Consider the following 19,472-nt stretch of genomic DNA (forward strand, 5'->3'; position numbering starts at 1 on the left):
CCGGAAACACTTTTTTCTTTCTTCAGAAATTCAAGTCAAGCATGAACGCATGAGTCAAAAATACTCAGGGTTTAAGCTGAGTTGAAACATGATTTTAAACATGGTTCTGAAGCTGCTTGTGTACTGTTAATTTGTGTTGGAGCGTGTGGGAATTGGTAGCAGCATGAAAGAGCCAATGCAAAGAGTTCTCCCAGGTCACTCCTTCTCTGCATGGGGCCGTCTGAGGAAGGTTTTAAAAGCAGGTTCTGGCCCTCATGCTCCTCCCTTAGAAAGACTCCTGCAATCCTCACATTCACACACCATTTCACACACACACACACACACACACACACACTCTTAGACACACATAAACTGACAGCAGCTTCCCTGAGGCTTACCATGATAGTCTTTTCTCACTTCTGATTCAAAAAGAAAGGCAGGAACACGAACGCACCACTCACAGCAGGGGCTGACATACGGGAAACTGCCATTGTGTCACCGACTAACAAGTCACTACGGTGAAAGCGCTGATCTGGGACCAGTTGGAAGGACAAAATGGGTCTTTGGACAGCCCTGATTCTGGCCTGGCAGCTGCTATCAAAACTTTGCTTACACGTGGAAGCCCAGGCATTGGGTAAGTGTTACTTTGAGTGTTTTAATTACCGGTAGCTTTTAATATTAATTATTTACGTTATGGAAAATTTAAAAAACTGCGTCACATTGAGGATGCAACAGCTGTGTTTGTACAAAAATTCGAGGTGAAATTTTAAGGCACACAGAAAGAACGATGTCTTTGATTTTATTCGAATGGTGTATTTTTCTGACTTTCTGGCTGTGATGTAATCCTCCGTTTTTATTATGTGTCAAAAAAGATTTAATGGCTCCACCACCGGGTATTTCAACACACCATGTATGAGTTCAATGCATAATGGATAAAGCAGAGACCGTGAAAGAGAATATCATATGCGGACCCGAAGAACACAGAGGATTAGACATAGTGTGTGATATTCACTGAGGTACGAGTAAAATGCTAAATATCCCCGCCAGTTGTAGAAGAGATGAGGCAGTTAAACCCAAGAAGACAAAGACAATTAATAAAGTAGACAAGAGTTTAAACCCACAATCTTTCTGCTGAAGTGAAGTCACCCTGCTTCTCATACCTCTCCAGCCATATCTGCTTGATTACTCCAGCTCAGAGGGTTCAACTTTCTGGCTCAAAATGAATTTAAACAAAGTCTCAGCTGGGTCACACACATGGGAATAATCAGAGATGATCTGGGCCCAAGATTGAACTTCAAGTTACACATACTCTCTTCCTTCTCTCTCTCTCTCTGACAGTCACACATAAACTTGTTCAAGGTCACGCACAATCCAGAGCTGCAGCAGACTTGCAGAAGTATTGATGTTTGTATTTTATCAGCATCTAACATCCAGTGATGGATGGCATAGCTTTCATGCACCCATTAATCCCTGCAATCTTTTGGCACTATACTCCTGATGTTATGTATAAAACAAGTCCAGATTAATGGGGTTCATCATCTATCATTTCTTTGCAAATGGCTCATTGTCTCCATGACTGTGTTCAAAGGGGAGGGGAGACCAGTTTAAAGCTGCGGTAAGTAAGATTTTAGTAGCACAAAACAGCCATTAGACTTCTGCAATGGGTTATTGATCAATATTAATGTCTCAAGGATGACTTCACCGGGAGTTGAGATTACTGGAATTTGAATTTCACTTGGCAAAAAAGGACTCCCGGTCCAGGGACAAAGCACATATTTAACGCCACTCTAATCGATAATTCTGTAATAACAATGTATCATAAATGTGAAAATGTGAAAGAAGTCATCTGTATTGATGACCCTTAAGAGAGAATTATCTCCTGAACCTGCGTCTCCCCTCAGCTTTATTGAGTTTTATAGCAAGTGTTAACTCATTCTTTAGCAATCAGACCCGCGACATTACTGTTTGGGTTCTCTCTCAAAGCGCCAGTTGCTGTAATGGCTTGTTTGTCTGCTAAAGTCGGCAGCTGCTTTCTATGAGTATTCTGTAATATTCTGATTCTGATACCTAGAGCTGAGAATTTATACTAATACACTAACTCTTCTGATAACAATGTGGTAAAATAAATGAAGCCTAAGTATATTGATGGATACTGCTAACACTGTATTGACATACAATTTTTTTTTTTTAAAGAAGATCCCTGATTTTAACATGTAACTGCCTAAATAGGTGATTTTACAAGTTTTATTATCTCAACATTAAATATGAAAGATTTACTTTAAGGAGAACTGGTGGATTAGTGGTTACTTCATGTACCCCATGTACAGAGGCCTACAGTCCTTAAAACGGTTCAAATCCAACCTGTGGCTCCTTTTCCGCATGTCATTCACCACTGATTTCCGACTATCTACTGTCCTGTCTTTGAATAAAGGCATAAAAAAAGCCCCAAAATTTTACACAGCAAAAGTTGGCTAGCTTGGATAGCTTGGGTAACGTACATCCTCTGCTAGCGTCACAGTGTTGTTGTTTGCTATCAAAGCTACGATCAGCTTCCATAATAAATAGTGACGATGTTTGGGCTACTCTTTAGAAGAATAATTTAAATGTTTAATTAGTTTAGAGAATTCTGGAGTAACAAATTAAAGTGAATCAGTGCATTCACTTGCATGGTGGTAGACACCCAATCTCAACACACTAACTTGCACACATATCACATTGTATAATATCAGGGAAACTCTAGCTTTAAAAGAGTGAAAATTTGACTTAAAGCGTCAGGGGTGTCTGAAAATTACTCCAAATAAAATCTGAATGTCTTTGTAACTGTAATATTTAAATAAAAATCAGTTTCAAAACAATTTCTCTACACTGGCTAACAACTTAATATTACCTATTAAAAACATGTTATAGCTTCCCCTCAACAGCTCCAAGAATAAACACACACACTATTCTAAAACACACTATTATAAATGGTGAAATATAGTGTTCTGCTCTCTGCTTTCCTTTGGCAGGTTACTCATGGTTGTTGCAAAACTGTGCCTTCAGTGCTTATGTTCATTACATGCTGATGTTGATGATGTTATTCCTCCATCATTACTGACGGCTGACTGGGCACCTCTAACCAAAACACTGCAATACATCACAGCGTTCAACAAATGTGAAGAATTTGTAAGCAGTAAAATAAACACTGCTGTGACTTCTGCTCTTCCTAGCGATTTGAAACTGATGTATTTGTTTGCTGGTGTTAAGGAGAGGACAAGACATTGGATTACTTTATGGCTTTCTGCTGAACTAGTTTTATGAAGCTTGAAATTTGAGGTTAATCAAGGGGTGAAATGAGGCACTTTCTCAGGATCTCTGGTGTAAGACGACCCTTACCCCCTCTGAGCCCTCTGTCGAGAAGATTTATGAACAGCAGCAGGACTGTGTGCTTAAGAGCAAGTGTTCATCTTTGTGTGTGTGTGTGTGTGTGTGTGTGTGTGTGTTTATCAGTAACACAAAAAGAATAAAGCATCCATTGAGGTTTATTTCTTCTCTTGCTGTGTGTACATTTTTGGACTTTTGTCAAATTATTGGACCACGTGTCAAAAACACATATATCTGTGTAAGACTCACCGGGAGATCTTGGCATCCATGAGTAAAAAAAAAAAAAAAGAAGACTTTTTGTACTTTTGATTTCCTTTCGAACGCAATCTTGGCGACACCATGTGAAAAGGCCTTTTCACTGGCTTAGTCATATTTAACTGCACACATTTTCAAATCCCCCATGTTATCCTAAAATGCAGCATGTGCCGGACAAAAAAGATGAGGGACCCGTGGCCAGAAGGTAGACATAAAAGAAAAAAAATGGGGGAGATCTCATCTGGGGATCAAGCTTCGCAATCTTGGCTGACAGCGGCCAATTTCTGCAAGCATTTGGGAGCAATTTTGCTCCCTCACGACAGTGGACTGCTTTCAGGCTACTTGTGCATTCATGATGTGAGCAGATGGCAGACTAGAGATTCCCTGCACATCCTCTCGAAGTCTTTCCAGCTCCCAAGTCACTTTATTAAAAAAGAGAATCTAACCGTAAGTGTACGGTGTCTCTCTGGCATATCACTCTCACTAAGGAGCCTGTCAGTAGTTATGTCTAAATTCTGCCTGTATGATCAAACTGTGGGGGGATATTAGAGCTTTATCATCTCAAGAGCTTCATGTTTGTGCCTTCAAATAAATACTAACGCATGCAACTTAAAACTACTGCGTTTGCTTCATTATTGTTGGGATTTTTTTAGCCTAATCTCCCTGCCAAGTTTTGTGCTGCAAGAGCGACAAACACTGGGTCAACGTTGTCATCTTGCACTCGTTAACTCAGTGTGTGTTTACTTTGGGACTGAAGCACATGGCTGCAGGTTGTAAATATTCATCTCTCACCATCCACTCCATTGCTCATGTGCTGTACCATTTCTCATTTTCCCAAATCTATCAACAGTCTATGATCTGCTCACCTCGCCCGATTGCCTGCCAGACCTGCTGCAGGGGGGTCTGGCAGAGCAAGGCGTGAACGAGGCTTTCATCCTCGCCTCCTTCAAGTTGCAGCCCAAGACCGGAACCACCGTGTTTGGCCTGTACAACCCCAGGGACAACAGCAAGTACTTTGAGTTCACCGTGATGGGGAAGCTCAACAGAGGTAGGAGAACATGAAAGGGGCTCTGGCGCAGTTTAAAGCTGCCCTCATCAATATTTCTGTAATAACATTTGATTAAAAGACTGGGTTTAAAAAAAGGGGTCAACATGCATTACCTCCCAAAGAATCCCCCTTCCCCTTAATTAAATGGAGGGGTTTTTTTTTTGGTGTATTTTAGCTCATTGTTTTGATTTCACAGCCTTCAACCTTAAAGTCTTTATTCACTCTCAACACTTTCATAAACTTTAACAACACACAGCTGTTTTAAAGCTTTCACAAACTGTCTTAAAATCCAACCACACTTACGACTTACTTTTAAAATACTGTAAAGACAAACACCTTTTAATTGAACACGTGCGAACATCTCAACGCCTAACCCTCTCTGCAATGGCTTCTGTGTTGTGCTTTCTTCTTGTTTTAATTATTTCCTATAATTTTCTTTTAATTTCCTGTTTTCTGAGCCGGTCAACTCCTCTCAGTGTTAACTATGTAGTCAAATGGGTTCAACATGTTCCACATTCTGTCTTACAGGCTTTATGTGACAATATAAATGTCTCTTTTGAAATAGGTTCCTTGTATGCTTAATTTACTAAAACATTGTTCTCCTTACAAGACTTCAAAAGATGCCAGAGTTAAGGAGTGTCAGTGTGATAAGGACACCTTGCTGAAAAGCCGAGCTAATGTCCAGTGCTTTGAACATTTTACATGTCATTTTTATTGTATTTGGTTGAATGTTTCCTGACATTGCTATTTATCTTAAAGCCCCATTGCACTAAAGTACAGCCCCACAGATCCGTCCGTTAGGCAGACTCTTAGTCTTGTTGTAATTCAGATGAATAAACCTTTTACAGTAAACGCCTCCTCTTAATCCTCTCGCCTCTATTATCTCCTCTTTGCTACCATCTCTTTCTCCTTACTTTCTCTGTCCCCTCAAAGCTGTGTTACGCTACCTGCGGAGTGACAAGAGGATGAGCTCAGTAACCTTCAACAACCTGGTGCTGGCAGACGGCCAACAGCACCGACTGCTGTTCCACCTGAAGGGGCTGCAGCAGCAGGGGCCGGGCGGGGTGGAGCTGCATCTGGACTGCAGGCTGGTGGAGACAGTCAGGGATCTCCCAGCTGCCTTCCAGGGTTTACCAGCAGGCTACGGTACTGTGGAGTTGAAGATCATGCAGGCCAGAGACCAGGTAAACCAACTTAAGAGAGTGTTTGTACAATAACCAGCCTCTCCAGAGAGTCTGGATTGCAGCAATGGATTCAAAATCAACCAAACTCTGTATATTTGGCTCGGCTTTAAGAATTTAACCAATAACCCTTGTTGCCTATTAATTCCAATATGTGTGCCATATATTTTTTTATATTTTCTTTTCTGTATACAAGAGAAACATTTTTGCTATACTGCCAACAGCTACACTGTTCAAAGACGCGCCAGTGTCTCATTTTCAAAAGCGTCTTAATTTGGCAAAGAAATAAAGTCTTTCAGTGATTGGATAAAGAATTCACTTTGAATCACTAAGAATTAATCAAATTCTCAATGCCTTCTTGTAATTATTTGTCCATTCTCTTCCCATGAGGCCTTTGGTTGAGTCAGTAAGCCAATCAGATGCTATGTCCTGATTCTGATTTGTGTCTGTGTCAGCATTAAATTAAATAATGAATGTTGCTGTCTCAATAATGGATACTGATGTTTCCAACTGGCTTAGTCATCCACTTGTTTCCATTCTAACAGGAGAGTTTGGACGAGCTCAAGCTGGTGGTCGGGGACTCATTTGAGAACGTTGCTTCGATACAAGACTGCCATTTCCAACAAAGAGACTCCGTCCAGAGTCTGGGTAAGAGTCCTTCAGTGGAACTAAACACCCACAGGGATAGACAAATGTTTCCAAGGAAAACAATCCTGGCAGTGAGAAAACAACAGTCAGTGTTTGCCAGAGTGACTTGAGAGTATGCTCAGAGAATCCCCCACCTCTGCTTCAGTCATACAAAATAAGGGTTCCTTTCTCTTAGGGGTCAACACGAAGCAGCTGTCCAATCAAATGCTGGAGTTAACGAAGGTGATAAATGAGCTGAAAGACGTCCTCATTCAGCAGGTAACTACCCCTAACGGTCCCTCTGAGGCCTTGCGTCTTCCCTTTCTGACCTCCCTGACAGCTTGCCTGACTGCAAATAAACTTGTCCATGTTTGACCTCTTTCAGGTCAAAGAGACCTCCTTTCTCAGAAACACCATTTCAGAGTGTCAGGCCTGCGGTAAGATTATGTCCATGAGCAGTCACGTCATGCAACAGGAAATGTGATGCTTTACGGCTATTTTAGGTTTAATTGAATGCCCTTTCTTCTGTTATTTAAAGGTCTGGGTGGCACTGAGGTGGTGAAACCAAGGTGTGCCCCAGGTGTGTGTTTCCGTAATGATATGTGTATAGAGACAACGGACGGTGTGGAGTGTGGACCCTGTCCTGATGGATACACTGGGGATGGTTTCAACTGTGATGATGTGGACGAGGTAAGGCTTGCTGTGTGTGTGTGTGTGTGTGTGTGTGTGGATTTGTTCTTCCGTACCTTATCTCTTCTGAAAATCCACATTAGTTAAAGAGAGATAGTGGGGACATTTTTGTGTTATTCTAGGGCTCAAAGTTTGGTAATTGGGTGAAGAATATCGGTATGTTTGAGCTAAAAGTTGGCTTTTATAGATATAATGAGCACGTACTGTTTTATCATCATCTTGTACTCATTAGGCAAAACAGCATGTTAATATTCTGGATTTGGATCTAAATGAAAAACTTGAAACTAACAGCTTGTTAAATCCACCCGAGCCTCCTGTGTAAACAGAGAGGATTGCCTCAAGGGGGTCCTTAAGCTGTCGCAGACACCTTGCATGCGTTTGGCTTTCAAACATGTGGTAAAGAGGTGTGTCTTTACAGTATTTTTTTTCCCCTTCACAATATGGCCCTTTACTAATGTAGCAGTATATAAATTGATTTTGTTGTGGGTCCATTGGCCAACATATGGTCCACTCCTAAATATGATGCCAAAGAGTCAATATACAGCCATTTAATTGGAGGTTGCATAATGTGCAAATTTGTTTATTCCCCAAGAGGTAAGTCTGGGCCTGAGGCTGTTTCTCTCTTGAGAAAAAACTTTGTTATAATTCCACACAGAAATTCTGCCGCTGTGTAGTCAAACCAGTAAACTGGGACTGCCGTTTATATGCTATTTGAATCTTGAATCCAGGTGACAGGAAATACGTTGCCAAGGAGAAGGAATAATATGGATATTCTTTCAGGCCAAGAATCACATCGACTGTGATCTTTACATGCAATGAATTGAAAAAAGGGCCAGGTTGATTTCATCAGACTGTTTTAACAAGATGTTTAGCGTGGGATAGTGATACTGAGTGATACAGGGAGTTCACCAAACTACAGGTGTAAGATTTCACAAGGCTTTTTATCATTAAAAATAAACTCTTGAGATCATAATAAAGGCTCAAAGGGTCCGTGGTACTTCAGAGAAGCTAGAAAAAAATAACAGGGTTTTCTGAACGTGAGCTAAAAGCAAAGGTAAAGTTAAATATGGTTAATGAGGTCCTCATGAGGACAGAAGTACAAAGATGTGTGTTTATGCGTTCACCTGTCTGTCTCTGCCTGTTTGCTGTGACCCCTCTTCTAAGCACTAACCCCTTCAGCATTCTCTCTTTCGCATGAGTAAAAATGTCATCAGGCCTGAAGAGCCTTAAACAGAGACCATGTGCTTTTATCTGCAGTGCCAGTTTAACCCCTGCTTCCCCGGAGTGAAGTGTGTAAACACTGCCCCGGGGTACCGCTGTGACGTCTGTCCGCTGGGCTACACCGGACTGGCAGTGGAGGGTGTCGGCATATTGTTCGCCCAGACCAACAAACAGGTGAGTGGATTAAAAAAAAAACAGAGGACCCACAAACTTCAAACTTAAAGCCCGTGGTTAAACATTAAACTAGGAATGAAATAGTCCATTTTAATATAATAGCCTATAAATGGTGTAATTATTTACTTAAGCATGTAGTATCTACAAGGTTATGAAAAAATTGTTCTGCTGCCTTTTAAACACGATTTATAATAACGCAATAAAAAAACTGTCACAGATTATCTATGATATGTATTTTAGGAGTGGGAATTGCTGTGATATTTACAGTATCTTATGCCATACATGGCCCATAATAACAATACCACGATACAGCGATCTGCAACAATTGATGTGCATGACAATTATATAATGATAAATGATGTTTAATCTATTGATGAATATAAAGTGCCTCTAAAAAGATAAAATGCAGGATTCATGTATTTGGGGTCTGTTTAATTTGGTCACGCTTCATTCTTTAGCCTTTTTCACCACTGTTGGACGTTATCTTGCCATCAACTTCTTCTTAGCTAATTAACTTCCGTTCACATTATCTCCATTCATGTCATGAGCTCCATGTGAGGAATCATGAAGTAGTTGTCAAATCTGGATAATTAGCACCAGCGATTTGATAATAATACCACACAAGCCAGGAGGACAATATATTGCCATATGGATAATTTGTGACCTCTATTACAATGTTATAGTGAAACTTGTGCTTCACTGCAGCATTTTAGTGCTGTAGCTTGTAATATAAGAGCTAGCTTCAAACCATTTTAAACCCAGTGGTTTTCCCCTCTAAAGAGTCACAAAATACAAAACGAAGTTCTGACACCCAATCCATCAATGTATCCATCCATCCACCCATTTGTCTTTCTTTGAACATTTTAAAATAAAATCATGTAAGAGGTCTGTCATGAGAAGAAAGTGTTGGACATATTCACAAATGTTAAATAAGTCTGGCACTCCTGAGTTCATATTCAAATAATGAAAGCCGTTCTCAGAAGCTACAGACAGTGTGACACAGCAGTAGGCTTTAGAAAATAGGCAGCAAGCTCCAACATCAGATTCATACAGCTTGTAGTTTAACTGAATACATGGATGTTTTGCCCGTGATTTAGTAGTCAAACATACCATGTGTACATAATGTGAATAGCCATCCAGCTCATTTTATACTAATGTTTCACATCAGGGCAAGCAGTCTTGGTTGTTTACCAAAATGCCAAAAACAGCAATGAAATCCATTCATGATTTGATAAACCGTTGTGATTTGCCAAACCCAAATCAGGTCAGAAGAAAATCTGTCTGAAGAGGAGGGGAAGGAAACGGATGAGAAATAACATTTTTGTTTTTACAGGGCAATGTTTAGCATCCACATGTTTAATCATTGGCAATTTGTTGTATTTTTTTAAGCTAATCACGTTTTTTTTAGTATTTTCAAAGTAAAAGTTATCAGTAATAGATGGATACATTTAGTATAAAATCTCCCTATACAATGACATGTAGTTGAGGTACAAGTGCCTGGAATATGTAATTTATTATGAAAAACAAGTCTATTTTTTTTTTTTACATAAAATATGGTAACATTGAAATTACAAGAACGAAACTAAGGAAACTTGATATTAAAACTATGAAGATCAAAGATTTAATAATTACATTTTATCATGTTGCCAAATTCAGGTCTGTGACGATGTCGATGAATGCAAAGCACCCAACAACGGAGGCTGCACCGCGAACTCCATCTGTCACAACTCTGTGGTAAGACTGCAGTTAAACCGAACAATTCTGGAAACTACAAAGGGCACGTGTAGGACAATTATTTTATTTATGTGGCTTACAAATCACTGTCCAAAGAAGAACCAGGTGTGTTCATTCCTGCACAGGGCTCTTACCACTGCGGCAGCTGTAAGACAGGTTTCACAGGAGATCAGCTGAAGGGCTGCAAGCCAGAGCTCAGCTGTGGGAACAGCCTGACCAACCCCTGTGATATCAACGCACTGTGTGCTGTAGAGAGGGACGGATCCATCTTTTGTCAGGTAGTTGTTCATACTTTTTACACTCACATGCATTTATCTACAACCCGCATAAAAGAAATATGCCACATAGTCACAACTCCATAAAGTTCGGATATTCTAAAGAGTGTCTTTTGTCTTTTCAGTGTGGAATCGGCTGGGCAGGTAACGGTTACCTGTGTGGAAAAGATACTGACATTGATGGATACCCCGATGATAAACTTAAGTGTAAAGATGCAAGCTGTAAAAAGGTAACAAACATGCATATTGTACGCAAACAGAACTATGCTGTTACAAGCAGGCCCTTTTTTTTTTTTTTTTTTACATCATTTAACGGCAGCATCTCTTTACAGGATAACTGCATCTTTGTTCCTAACTCTGGTCAAGAGGACGCCGACAGGGACGGTAAAGGTGACGCCTGTGACGAAGACGCAGATGGTGATGGCATACTGAACGAGCAGGTTGGTGTAATATATTTTGCATTTGTTGATCACCATCTACAGTATGTTGCAACCAAGAAATGTTAGAGCTTTATTAAGCTATTAAAAATCTCAGAATTTCAAGCCGTATATTGTAATCTCCTTTTGGCAAGTATTCATTCTTGATGAGCAGGTTACTGTTCTTATTTATGCTTTTCTGATATAGTTTTGAAAAAGAAAAGTTAGGTTAGTAAAAAGACAAACTTGTCATTTAGAGAACCATATATGGCTTTTTTTAGCTGACGTAAACAAGAGGATCACAACATGATTTGCCCATCTTAAAATGAAATTATCAAGATTATTCCAGATATAAGTAAAGGCATAGTTTAAAGAAGCAATGTGTAACTCTGACACCTAGTGTTTAAAATGGGTACTGCCGTCCAAATTGAACACATCTAAGAGACCTGTCTCTTCTCGCCCCCCTCCTCCCTAATGGTTGACGTGCGCCAAGTTTGCCATGTGGTAAACACAGAAGCTTCAGTGTTTAGCCACCTCTGGATCGTTGTTCTAACCTCTTTCCATTTTTCAAAAGCATCTCCAATTTTTATCCTAATTTTACCACGTTTCTGGTCGTGGAGCTTGTAAGAGGCTTTTTAGGTCGAGTAGAATCGGTTATATCTGAACCAGTTTCGAATCGAGAAAAAGCTGTATGTAGTCTGTTTCAGGTTAAACTGACATAACCACTCGAACGAAGCAATGCATGTCCCAAATTTAACCTGCAAGGAGGACCAAAGGCTGGCGTTACAAGCATTGCTAACGTTAACCACACTCAGCTAAACGACTTAACATGTTTTACCCACTGACGATGTGATCTCTTGTTTACGATGTTAAATAAATTGTACCCAATTTTGGCTGTTTTGTGAGTGTTTTCCTTCAGACTGGTCAACTAGTCTGAATTTAAATTAGCATTTAACCGAATATGAAATGAACAGCTAGGAAAATCCCTAGTGACAACACTTCAGGAAGCCATTGCATCTGGAAATTCTCCTTAGGTTTTTCAGAGATACACACCAGTATCTCAAAACAACCAAATGTACTAGGTTACAACTCATTTTGTTTTGTTGGACAAAAACACAAATTTAAAGACATGAAAATAGTTTGACACCCAACCTCAAGTTAAAAAAAAACTGGTTTAATACACTTTGGATTTATTATGCAATGAAACCATGATATAATGAGTTAATTATTAAGCTTTGTTTTATGTGCAGGCTGGCTTAACTTTATTTGAGCAATGCCAAGTCCCCTATTTTCAGTCTTTGTTCTGAGCTACGCTAACTGGCTGCTGGCTCCCACTTCATATTTGCTCTTCAGAGAGGAGGGTCATTAAACTTTCTCATTCGACTCCCCTTACGATGTTTCACTAACCCGTTAGAAAATGAATTTATCCTCAGAACAGTTCTCTCTATTGATTGTCATCTAATTGTTTAAGCTTTCTGCTTGCAAGGACATTTGCATAGATACTCCAAAAGATGTATTCACAAGCTTGTTCTGAAGCACAAATACACTCAGAGATATTTATGGCTCTGAACGAGGCCTGTTTGTTCTCTGTGTGACTCAGGACAACTGCTGGTTGAAGCCCAATGTGGATCAGAGGAACAGTGACAAGGACAGCCACGGCGATGCCTGTGATAACTGTCGCATGGTGGAGAACCCTGACCAGAGGGACACCGACAGTGACGGCAAAGGGGACGCCTGCGATGACGACATGGACGGAGACGGTATGGAGAGAAATTACATCATTAACACTGACGTTAGTGCTTATATAACCAGCATCACTGAAGGCATTGACTGTTAGAATTTATTAGTGTGTTCTTTCTTCACATTTCTTACATTGATTAAATAATACATGAAACTCTCTCATGCAGTCATAGTTTACAGTATATTACACATCCCTCTAATCATGTTGTGGCAGTATATCACAGTGTAGTAGTATGGAAGCTTTTAAGGGCTAGCTGAGGCATGAGTAACAGCACTGCAGAAAATAAAGAAATAAGTTGAGGCCAACAGCAGTCTGACCTCAGAGCGAACACAAGCTTTGATCATCCAGCAGCATGATTACACCTCAAAAAAGCCCCACAGGAGAGAAGATAGCTTTTCCTTATCGCTGCCGCTTGACCTTTAAGCATTTGTGGTGCTGCTGCTGCCTCCATGCGATGAATGAAAAAAGCACCTGAACACAAACTGGTGTTCACCACATAGGAAGTACAACAGTGCAACCAAGTGGTGAGTTTACAAATAGCAAGTCAGGTAATAATTCATTCGCTCAAAGTGAGGTTATAACATCTCCATTTATCCAAACACTCCTCAGTGAAACATACTTGACTCAGTGCGAGTGTTTGTCAAGAAAATTATAGAAAGTGAGACAATTTTGCTACTAAAATAAATCATTTTGATTGATTTAACCCATGTTGTCATGATATCACTTTGGCAACAACTGTACTTATATACATAAATATACAGTTACATGGTTTCTTTTGTAAATGTTGGCAGATAATCATTATTTTCATTATGAACAGTCTGAGATTATTCACTCCATTATTATAAAATGAGAGAAAACACTAGTGAAAACTGTCCCATCACCATTTTCTAAAGCTCAACGTGGTATCTCCAAATAATATTAAATATATATCTGACCAAAAGCCACAAAATATAAGATTATTTTACCATCATACAAGAAATACACTTCGTAAAAAAACAGCACAATTAAGAAAATGGAACTGTAAGATATTTGGTACTTCTCAAAACTATTACAGATATTTGAATTTGAAAATAATCACTTTCTGATCTTTAAATTTCTCTTCTATCTCTTGTGTGAGCCACTGATCCAAAATAAATGGAAAGGGATTATACAACAATAGGTAATCTCTATATTCACTGCTGAAAAAGACTCAGTCTGAGTACTAAATAACACTAACAGTCTCCTCCTGCTGATTGGCGAGCAGGCCTCAAGAACTTTCTGGACAACTGCCAGAGGGTCAAAAACAGAGACCAGCTGGACCGGGATGGCGATGGAGTTGGAGATGCCTGCGACAGCTGCCCTGACATCCCCAACCCAAACCAGGTCAGTCCGAGCCAGAGACATGGATCACTGTGGTGAAAATGAATTTAGTAAATTTCCTCAAGGACTGAGCACCTGTGATCACACTGGTCATTCTACTGTTGAACATGCAACAAGTCATTTTTCATTTGGTTTTCTAAACTTCAACCTGAGTCGTGATTTTAGGGAACTCTTTGCTCTCGTTTCAGTCCGATATTGACAATGACCTGGTAGGAGACTCTTGTGACACAAATCAAGACAGGTAAAAACAAGCCATTTTTGAACAATCACCTCCGACTCCTGTGACTATGGCTTTTATTTACATTGCGTAATCGGTTCACTTCCCCTGCAGTGATGGTGACGGCCACCAGGATACCAAAGATAACTGCCCGCACGTAATTAATAGCTCCCAGTTGGACACGGACAAGGACGGAATGGGTGACGAGTGTGATGATGATGATGACAACGATGGGATCCCTGATACCCTGCCACCGGGACCAGACAACTGCAGACTTGTACCAAACACAGACCAGACTGATGACAACGGTGAGTATTAGTTTCAGCAACATAAAACATAAGCAAAGTTTAGATGTAATTTCTCTGTCTGAACACTGGTCCAGTGTGTTTAAATACAGTCCATTATTTTATGCGCATGTCCATATTCTCCCTGCACTGTTCCTGGCTGACCTTTACAAGCAATTCAAGGGCCAAGTGGGGCTTGTAGCTGTTTTTTTGTTGGTTTCAGTGAGACAGTGTTGTAAAATAGAGATCCACCTTTAGGGTGATCCAACAATGTTCTTCTTTTTTGGGCTTCAATAAGTACCACCGCAGAAATGGTCATTTTGACCACATAAAGTTGAAGGTGGAGTCAGTTGAAATGTTCGTTAAACACAAGAGTCAAACTTGGCCCTTCCTCCTGGGCTCCTCGCCACCAGAAGCGCACACCCACTACAGGAATTTAGTACGTTTACTACCTGTAGCTACACTGCAAGCTACCTGACCATAGACCTATTACATTTGTTGTAATGGGAAAGCCTATCATTTAGCACCCTAGCAAAAGTTTTATATATCTTTTTGGAGCTAAAAACTAACCACTAATTGTGTGACCTTTCGGATGTTGTAACTGTAGTTCATAGACTCAAAATGTCCTTATTTCCTCCCTTTTAATAATCCAACTCATAAGACAGATAAAGAACTACATTTTTTGAAATGGCGAAAACGTCATAGCAATTTCTGATTAAAAAACAAACATGGCTTCAGATGAGAAACTTCAGTGCAATCCATCAAAATGCAACCAACAGCCGTGTTCTTTAGTTAAAATGTGAATAGCCCCCTAAGAAAGGCTTTGTTTTCTTTTACACTTTGGCAGCATACTTTGGATGATTTGTATTCAGACATTGCAGCTCTGCAGCTTCTCAAAAGGATGCATCAATTTCCTTTGGAGGTTTGCCTTTATGACATTTTTGTTAAAGCCAGTTTCAAATCTCAAAGTCGTGACGAGGCAGAAAGCACATTGGATTTAAAAAGAATGAAAGGAACGATCGCTTTGCATACTGATGTAACATACCCGTAGTCATGATATAAAAATCAACTGCCTTTAAGACTTTAATTTTAAAAGAGCCTAAATTCTAAATCTGAAGTCTCTGGTGTGTTTCAGATGATGGAGTTGGAGATGTGTGTGAGTCTGACTTTGACCAGGACAAGGTGATTGACAGGATTGACAACTGTCCTGAGAATGCTGAGGTTACCTTGACTGACTTCAGGGCGTATCAGACAGTGGTGCTCGACCCCGAGGGTGACGCTCAAATTGACCCCAACTGGGTTGTTTTGAACCAGGTATGATTATTCACCATATCATCACGTACATTAGCCAAACATCAAAGCAGCAATAGCAGACATAACAATGGATCAAGTGGCACCATAAATTGAGGGAAGAATCATTTGTAGTGATAAAACTGCTGGAAATTATTGTCCGAATCTGTATGCTTGACTTAATAGAGCTTTAAAATGAGTTTCTGCTCAATGTTTAGCTGCCATGCCCCAAACTTTGCTTCAGCCTCATAGCTCTAATAGCATTTGTGCAGGCGGCTGCTTTTACCTAAAAGCTATACACTCATACTCACACTGTACATGACAAAATGTACAAAGTAGCTAACGGCTCAAATATTTCCCTAAGGATTTGGTAGAAACCAAAAACAGAGATAAAATGGGAATGCACTTTCGACTTTGCCAGTTCATTATAAAAAACAATGCCAAAGTAACGGCTCTTCAACTGTAGATGTGTAAAGCCAATGTTTGCTAGCAGTTCAATAAGGGTATCAAAGTACTCCCCTTCTCATTATCTGCTTTATATCTTTCTCAAACAGGGAATGGAAATTGTTCAGACCATGAATAGTGACCCAGGACTCGCTGTTGGTAAGCAAATCACCTTGGTTAAATGTCAGTCACTAATACAAAAAGTTCCCCCAAAAACAGTCTGGACCTAATATGCTAGTAAACAGATAACACTTCCTGTTGTCAGGTTACACTGCTTTCAGCGGAGTGGACTTCGAGGGCACATTTCACGTGAATACAGTCACTGATGACGACTATGCCGGTTTCATCTTCGGCTACCAGGACTCATCATCCTTCTACGTGGTGATGTGGAAGCAGACTGAACAGACTTACTGGCAGGCGACACCGTTCAGAGCTGTTGCCGAGCCTGGCATCCAGCTTAAGGTGAGGAAACAAGTCATGTCAAGTCAATACCAAGCAGCAGATGCATACACATGTATTTCCATATTACTGCCTTTCTGCTGTCCATCTGCTTTCACAACCTACATCCTTCTCTGTCTGTGTTCATCAGGCTGTAAAGTCTAGATCAGGCCCGGGGGAGCACTTGAGAAACTCTCTGTGGCACACAGGCGACACCAACGATCAGGTGCGTCTGCTGTGGAAAGACCCCAGAAATGTAGGCTGGAAGGACAAGGTGTCCTACAGATGGTACCTGCAGCACCGCCCACAGGTTGGATACATCAGGTACGACAAAGCACTTATTATTATTATTATTATTATTATTATTATTATTATTATTATTATTATTATATATTATTGTTAATTTTCTACTTGTCCATGAAATACATGTTTTACATTTTTGGAAGTTGACTTCTTCACTTTCTACTGTAGCTTAGCCTAAAGACTGGAAACAGCTGCACACAGCTAGCATTGCTCTCACTGAAGGTAAAAATCAATAACGTAAAATTTTGGATTTATCAGGCATCATGGTTAACATTACTTTTATAGTAATTCCCTAAATCACAGTTTTTTGCCTCGTGACCTAATTTTTAAAAGAGCTGTTAGTTGTTTCATCTCATTTCCTCTCATTTTGCTAAGCTACACTAAATGGCAGGTACAGGTACATTTTTACTAGAGGTGGGGGAAAAATCGATACAGCAAAGTATCGCGATATTTTGTGGTCTGTGGTCCTCCAAGCAGGCGGCTCGGGTTCAAATCCAGCCTGTGGCTCCTTTCCCGCATGTCACACCCCACTCTCTCTCCCTGATTTCCAACTATATCCACTGTCCTATCTCTCCATTAAAGGCACAAAAAGTCCAAAATATACATCTTTAAAAAAAAATAAAAAAAATACTGCAATTGTACAGTCATCCTGACTCGTCCGTATGTTTATGATCAGCTAAGTTCAATCAGACTGAAATACTAACAGTTCAGATTGTGAGGTGCATGCAGCCTTTTACATGGTCGCAATTCTCAGCATATCGCAAAATGTTTCAAATCGCAACAATATCGTATCGTGACTCAGGTATCGTGATAATATCGTATCGTGACTCAGGTATCGTGATAATATTGTATCGTGACTCAGGTATCATGATAATATTGTATCGTGACTCAGGTATCATGATAATATCGTATCGTGACTCAGGTATCGTGATAATATCGTATCGTGACTCAGGTATCGTGATAATATCGTATCGTGACTCAGGTATCGTGATAATATTGTATCGTGGGGCCTCTGGTGATTCCTACCCCTAATTTTTACCAACATGAGACTCAATCGCCTCATCTCATCTTCTGCTGTGCAAATACATTAAGAGTGCTCTTTCCAAAATGTCACAAGTGGAACACAAAACATAGGTGACATCAATATTAAAACGTCCCTCCTTGTGTTTTGTTCAGGGCACGGTTTTATGAGGGAACTGAACTAGTGGCTGACTCTGGAGTGATAATTGACACAACCATGAGAGGAGGACGACTCGGCGTGTTCTGTTTCTCCCAAGAAAACATCATCTGGTCTAATTTGAAATACCGCTGCAATGGTAAGAAAGGCTTTGATCTAAATCCCACTAATTCATACGTTTTTATCCTTGTAATGACTGTGATGCCACGCAAGGGGACATTTGGCTCATCTTTAGCTACTCTCATCAAGAGTTCATCAACACAAGTACTTTTCATCTTCCTTTTGTATATTCTGAGTCATCATATCTTGTTTTTCTTCCACAGACACAATCCCAGAGGACTTCCAGGAGTTCAGTAATTAGTGCTCTGTCAGCTCACTCTTAAATGGAGACAAGATGATGACACCAGATCTTAAAAGAATGCTGTGTGTATGTGTGTGTGTGTGTGTGTGTGTGTGTGTGTGTGTGTGTGTGTGTGTGTGTGTGTGTGTATGTGTGTGTGTGTGTGTGTGTGTGTGTGTGTGTGTCTGTGTGTGTGAATGCCTGTTTGTGCGTCTGTTTATCTTTGTATTAATGTGTACAGATTCTGTGCAAATATGTCCACAACTTTTGTACTGTATGTGTCTATTATAATGTCTGTGTCGTTTCCCCAAATAATGCAACGCCACATGAAGAGCAACTGACACAAGGGATAACATAAAACATAACATATGGCTAATAATGGACGTGTAATGCTAATTTAGTGACTTTCATTCCGCAGAGTTGTATCACACAAAGCACCTACCTATTCAAATACATCATGATTTTTTTTTTTTTTTCATTAAAATGATTAAAAGAAAAAGCATTTTTCTCCTACATATTGAGGCTTTTTCCTTTAGATAAGTGCCATAAACATGTTCAAACAACTAGAAGAGAAAACAGAACCTGCCTGAAACAACATTTAACTAATGTGTCTACATTCTGATCATGCACAGGCTGTATTTGTTGACAATGACATTGTCATTTGACTCCTTTTTTGGGAGACAATGAAAAGACTGTGCCATGTCTCTAACTGTAGATGATTAACTTAAAACTCATTGTAACCTTGTTTTCTCTCTCCATACCTTGTCCTTTGAATATTGATCGTTTCATATCAGTGTATTCATGAACCAGATCAAAATAAAGGACTTTACAAAGTGGAATTCATGACATTGATTATTCAGGTGAGACTTTTGGGATTCATTTTATTTTTCCTCTAAAATGTTTTGATATGATCATT

The 19,472-nt window shown here is 39.9% G+C and overlaps 1 protein-coding gene across 2 annotated transcripts; it reads left to right on the forward strand.

Annotated features, from left to right (window-relative positions):
- The first annotated feature begins 254 nt into the window (after window positions 1–254).
- thbs4b (thrombospondin 4b) lies at window positions 255–19,395 on the forward strand. 2 transcript variants are annotated; one of them, XM_061061093.1, is made up of 22 exons: window positions 256–613; window positions 4,448–4,645; window positions 5,579–5,829; window positions 6,372–6,474; window positions 6,650–6,732; window positions 6,839–6,890; window positions 6,992–7,143; window positions 8,401–8,538; window positions 10,195–10,272; window positions 10,398–10,550; window positions 10,673–10,777; window positions 10,880–10,987; window positions 12,564–12,723; window positions 13,948–14,066; window positions 14,252–14,304; window positions 14,395–14,588; window positions 15,700–15,878; window positions 16,409–16,457; window positions 16,564–16,760; window positions 16,888–17,060; window positions 18,216–18,355; window positions 18,540–19,395. In XM_061061093.1, the coding sequence occupies exons 1-22, from the start codon at window positions 535–537 to the stop codon at window positions 18,575–18,577; spliced, it is 2,802 nt and encodes a 933-aa protein (XP_060917076.1). In that variant the 5' UTR covers window positions 256–534; the 3' UTR covers window positions 18,578–19,395. The 2 variants fall into 2 exon arrangements, with proteins under 2 accessions (XP_060917075.1, XP_060917076.1); XM_061061092.1 differs by having other exon boundaries at window positions 255–613; window positions 10,673–10,987.
- The last annotated feature ends 77 nt before the right edge of the window (window positions 19,396–19,472 follow it).

The sequence above is a fragment of the Labrus mixtus genome, chromosome 17, assembly GCF_963584025.1.
Source record: "Labrus mixtus chromosome 17, fLabMix1.1, whole genome shotgun sequence".
NCBI classification, from domain to species: domain Eukaryota; kingdom Metazoa; phylum Chordata; class Actinopteri; order Labriformes; family Labridae; genus Labrus; species Labrus mixtus.

Coding starts and splice junctions, on each gene's coding strand:
- thbs4b (XM_061061092.1), top strand. CDS start 535: ATGGGTCTTTGGACAGCCCTGATTCTGGCCTGGCAGCTGCTATCAAAA. Junction 6,475..6,649: donor AGACTCCGTCCAGAGTCTGG/GTAAGAGTCCTT, acceptor CCTTTCTCTTAG/GGGTCAACACGAAGCAGCTG. Junction 10,551..10,672: donor ACGGATCCATCTTTTGTCAG/GTAGTTGTTCAT, acceptor TTGTCTTTTCAG/TGTGGAATCGGCTGGGCAGG.